Source organism: Nestor notabilis, unplaced genomic scaffold, assembly GCF_000696875.1.
Source record: "Nestor notabilis isolate BGI_N333 unplaced genomic scaffold, ASM69687v1 scaffold12276, whole genome shotgun sequence".
Lineage (NCBI taxonomy): Eukaryota > Metazoa > Chordata > Aves > Psittaciformes > Psittacidae > Nestor > Nestor notabilis.
In genome coordinates, this window is record NW_009932517.1 from 14,595 (window position 1) to 19,563 (window position 4,969).

The window sequence follows — 4,969 nt, forward strand, 5'->3', positions numbered from 1 at the left end:
CCCATGGGTGGAAACTCCCCGGGGGCGTTGGGGAGCCGGGTGCCTGCCATGCCTATGCCAGCAGCGCTCCCCTCACTGGCACCAGCAGTGCAATCCTTTGCCAGATACAACCAGAGGCAGCACTGCAGTGTACAAGGAGCATCTCCCAATCATCATCCCAATCCCAGGAGGACCCAGGATGCTGCGTCGACAGCCGACACGAAGCCAAAGGAGCCGGGACGAGCTGTCTATGGAAACCTCCCAAGAGGCAAGAGTTTCAATTTTTATTATTATTATTATTTTTGTCTTTCTCTCCATTTCCAAGCTATTTGTTCCACGTGTGGTGGTCCCACGGCGTCCCGCTGCTCCCGCTCGGCCCAGGGCGGTGGGACAGGATTCGGATTTTCCTTTGCAAGGTGCTTTTTTGCTTCCACTATCACACAAACTGTAACAAGCTTTACAAGAAAACACTGGCGAGTCCTGAGGTCTGGCAGCAACCTTCTTCTATGGGCAGGAGGCTCTCCCTTCCCCTCCTCCTCCATCATACATGTCCTTCAGCATCTTCATCTTCAGCACCAGTTTTTGACCCCTTTTCACAAGCTGCTCTCTCTGTTGCTTTTTCGACCCGGGTTTTGCTAGCTGCTTCCTACAGGACAGCAAATACAGCACATGGTTGGGAACAGGAGAAGGAGCGAGCAGTTACAGTGATGCTGCGGATGGGTGCAGGAAAGCCTGGTAGGGCAGGCAAATCACAGAATCAGAAAGGTTGAAAAAGACCTTTAAGATCATCAAGTCCAACCTTTACCCCAGCACTGCCAAGGCCACCACTAAACCAAAATTCCTATCCTGGGAATTCCTCCCCATGTGATATCCCCCCCTGCCTATAGACTACTGCAGTTCACACTGGAGGCTCCTGTTTCCTTGGCTCAGCAGCTGGCCAAGGTTACACCTCATCAGCTCAGCAAGTCTTTGGGGAAGGGATGGGATCCCCTGGGAATGATGTGACCCACCTCAATCAGGCTGAGAGCTGGGCTTGTTCAGCCTAGAGAACAGAAGGCTATGGTGAGACCTTAGAGCAGCTCCAGTGCCTAAAGGGGCTCCAGGAAACCTGGAGAGGGGCTTTGGACAAGGGCCTGTAGGGACAGGACAAGGGAGAATGGCTTTAACCTGCCAGAGGGGAGACTGAGATGAGCTCTGAGGCAGAAGCTCTTCCCTGTGAGGGTGCTGAGGTGCTGGCACAGGGTGCCCAGAGAAGCTGTGGCTGCCCCATCCCTAGCAGTGTTCAAGGCCAGGTTGGACACAGGGGCTTGGAGCAACCTGCTCTAGTGGAAGATGTCCCTGCCCGTAGCAGGGCATTGGAACCGCAGGATCTTAAGGTCCCTTCCAAACCAAACCATTCTGATGCTATGATGGGAGCAAAGCACTGACATGAAGCAAGCCTGGACAGGGGAACAGGGCAGAGGGACAAGAAGATAAGGCGGCAGCATCGGAGTGGGGATATATGGGACTGAGCTGTAGGTAACAGCCCATACACTGGCTGTGAGGGCAGGAGAGGAGCACTAGGGCACGGTACAGCCCCACGCGTGCTCCAGCCATCACTCTCCCTGGTGGGAGCTGGTTATCCCAGCACACTGCTTCCTGGTCACTTATTCCACAGCCTCAACCTCCAGGCACCAGTTCAGAAGAGATTAAACCATAAATGACCCACACAGATGGCTTGCAAAGCCATGTCCTCTCTTGTTACAGTACACCAGGTTTTGTTCAGAGGAATGTTGGATGAGAGCCTGTTATGAGACAGTGATCTCTCCACACGAGCACAGGAGCAGGCTATTGCCTTACCAGCTGCAGGAAATCCATACTATCATGTCTCCAAATACCCTTGGACTTGCCAGAGACAGAATGACATTTCATTTTACCAGTGACCAAGAGGTCATGAACACTCACTGGCTGGGAACAGCAAAGTCAAGTCCAAATGCCAACCCTGTTATCAGCCCTGGGGAGCTCACACCACAAATACTTCTACTGATGACTGAGAATCTGATGGAAGCCTTTGCCTAAGAGAGACTCAGAAATAAACCACTTCTTCCCATTGCAGCAGGCTCTATCCCTCCATCCTCAACCTGATCTGTAATTCAGTTGGGTTTAACCCATCTCTTTGCATTACAAACCTGCTGAGCATCCTGCTAGATGGCCAAAAACAGCAACACGCACCTTCGCATCTCTCTCTGCAAACTTTGTGAACATGTTGGCATAGATCCTCCGGTCCCGCTCGTTGTGTTCCTTTGTTTTCTTCTGGCACACGGAGATCTGGGATTTCGCAGCTTTGTTCTGTGGATTCACTTCCAGCACTTTTTGAAAGTCACATTTTGCCAGCTCAAACTCGTTCATCAATAACCTGGCTTCGCCCCTTCGGTACAAACCCTTCTCGTTGTCCTGGTCCAGTCCTAGTGCCTGCAAACACACAGGTCCCCATTAGCCAATTGGGGCCCTCCCAAAAGATCCCCTTAGGGTCAGAACCTCATTAAATGTTCAGAAATTAGGACAAGGTGGCTTCAAGTCTCCAGAGCACTTGCATCTTGCTCAAGAAGAACTGACTCATCTCCAGCAGCAGCTGGCAGGTTGATAACATGGTTTACTTATTTCTCTTGGCTTAAAATCCCCCCGAGAGTAACTGAGTCGATGGGAGACAAACCCACAGGCAAGGTTAGCATTTATGCCTGATTTCTAATCAGGCGTAAATGCTAAACATGAGCCCAGAGGAGCACGGGGAACTCAGAGGCGACGGAATCGATGGATTGAATGTGTTTGTGTGTCCCTGCTTTAGCAATAACATTATTTTCCTTTAGTAAAAGCCACACATTCATGTCAGAGATGATTTACCTTTTAGATCAAGGCAACTAGCCTTAATCCCTTGTGCAAGATGCCCAAATCTAAGCCTTTTATAAAACAATTAAGTTTCCTGACAAAGAGGAGGTTGCAGCTCTTAAGGGGACTGGCAAAACCCCATCCCACCCCTCAATAGAGATCAGCTGCATCTCTAGTAGACTGTCCCAGCCGTACCCAGATCAGCACCAAATGCCCATATCCAGCCCAGGCAGACCCAAACAGCATCTTAAGGCTGCCAGCCCATGCAGCATCCACTCCTGTGGATCTGGACTGTCCTAAAATCATGCCCAGGTGGATTCTGAACCCCAAACGGCACTTTTGCTGAAGCACACAGCATTCAGAGACCTCAAGGTGCAGAAGAGATGGTGCCACCACCACACTGCCATTTGGAAATGGCTTCTTGTACAAAACAAAACTCAAAACCCCCAAATTCCCAATGAAAATATGCACGAGGAGAGAACGTTCCTGTCTTGTGCACCTCTACCTTATCACAGCACTCCACAGCTTTGGTGTACTCTCGCAGCTTCAGGTAGCACATGGCCAGGTTGAGGAAGGCAGCCAGGAGGAAGGAGTCGGACGCTTTCGACTCTTTTTCAGACAAGCCATACTCCATTTCCAGCCAGGACACGATCTTCCCATACTGAATCACTGCCTGCAGGTATTTGCCTTCCTGGGATGGATCAAAGAAAAAGAGGCTAAAGGAACCCGTGCCGACAACACTCAGACTGCTCCCGAAACATCCTGCAAACAGGTTACGAGTTCAATGCAAGGTGTCCAACAAATAAATGGAGGAGGGAGGATGCCAAATACCTACAAACCTACCAGGGCTCGGCTGGAGTTGCTGGTGTGCAGCCCCCATGAATCACAGAATCAACCAGGTTGGAAAGGACCTTATAGTCATCCAGTCCAACCGTTCCACACCACTGCCAAGGCCACCACTAACCCCTGGCACTGAGGCCTCGGCTACCCGGGCTTGGAACACTTCCCGGACCAGCCCTCCCCTGGCCAGCCTGTTCCAATGCCTGAGCACCCTCTGGGCAAGGAATTGTTCCTAATTTCCAGTCTAAACCTCCCCTGATACAGCCTGAGGATGCTGCTTCTTGTCCCATCCGTTGTTCCTTGGAGAAGACACTACAAGGATGCTGGAGAGGGACTCTTCATCAGGGACTGTAGTGATAGGACAAGGGGTGATTGGTTAAACTCAAAGAGGGAAGATTTAGGTTTGATATTAGGCAGAAGTTCCTCCCTGTGAGGGTGCTGAGGCGCTGGCACAGGGTGCCCAGAGAAGCTGTGGCTGCCCCATCCCTGGCAGTGTTCAAGGCCAGGTTGGACACAGGGGCTTGGAACAACCTGCTCTAGTGGAAAGTGTCCCTGCCCGGGGCAGGGGTTGGAACTGGAGGAGCTTTAAGGTCCCTTCCAACCCAAACCAATCTGTGATTCTATGCTCCTATGACTCAGCCTCTCCAACACTGCTGACCACTAAGTCATGTATCTGGTGGTCAACCCAAATTTACATCTAGCTCCCTTGCTCCACAATCCCCAACCTTACAAACCTTGAAGTACATCGTGCCTTTCTCCTTGACAACGGCAGCCTGCTCCAGCTTCTCTTTTGTGTCCATCTCCCACGACTCCTTGGCCTGCAAAGGAACACTTGGAGCAATCCCAGTGGCAGGCCACCGCATCCAGCAGGACCACATGGCTTTCCAGGATTGCTTGTAACAAGCAGAGCTCCTCAGGGCAATATTAGAAAGGTAGATCCAGCAGCTCTGGGGATGAGGATACACCCAGAGCATGCACAGGGGTGAAGACTTGAAGACTTTTAGAACAGTGGAATTCCCACCAGGTTTGGGACTTCTCACTGAGCAAAGGTGGTTTGACCACCTGAACCCTACAGGAGGAAAAACCCTGACACTCCAAAAAGGCAGGAGGAGGGTGGAGAGAAACACCCCACAGCAGGGGGATGTGGTGGGTCTCACTCCTGCTCTGACCAGAGTGACGGGTGAGGAAGAGACCCAGCCAGGGATGCGGGACAGCAGCATCTGCCCCATCCCATGGGCATCTCCTGCATCCTGTCCCCAGTCTCCCAATGGGCACAGTGGCTGGG

At 51.7% G+C, this 4,969-nt stretch overlaps 1 protein-coding gene across 1 annotated transcript in view; it reads right to left on the reverse strand.

Annotated features, from left to right (window-relative positions):
- Nucleotides 1-296: 296 nt before the first annotated feature.
- Nucleotides 297-4,969, reverse strand: part of FKBP5 (FK506 binding protein 5) — a 13,862-nt gene continuing 9,189 nt past the window's right edge. The window contains exons 7-10 of the mRNA XM_010016441.1: nucleotides 4,419-4,502; nucleotides 3,350-3,535; nucleotides 2,191-2,430; nucleotides 297-625 (exon numbers count right to left, since the gene is read on the reverse strand). Coding sequence (XP_010014743.1) covers nucleotides 521-625; nucleotides 2,191-2,430; nucleotides 3,350-3,535; nucleotides 4,419-4,502 — 615 coding nt within the window. The 3' untranslated portion in view covers nucleotides 297-520. The remainder of the gene's footprint in view (nucleotides 626-2,190; nucleotides 2,431-3,349; nucleotides 3,536-4,418; nucleotides 4,503-4,969) is intronic.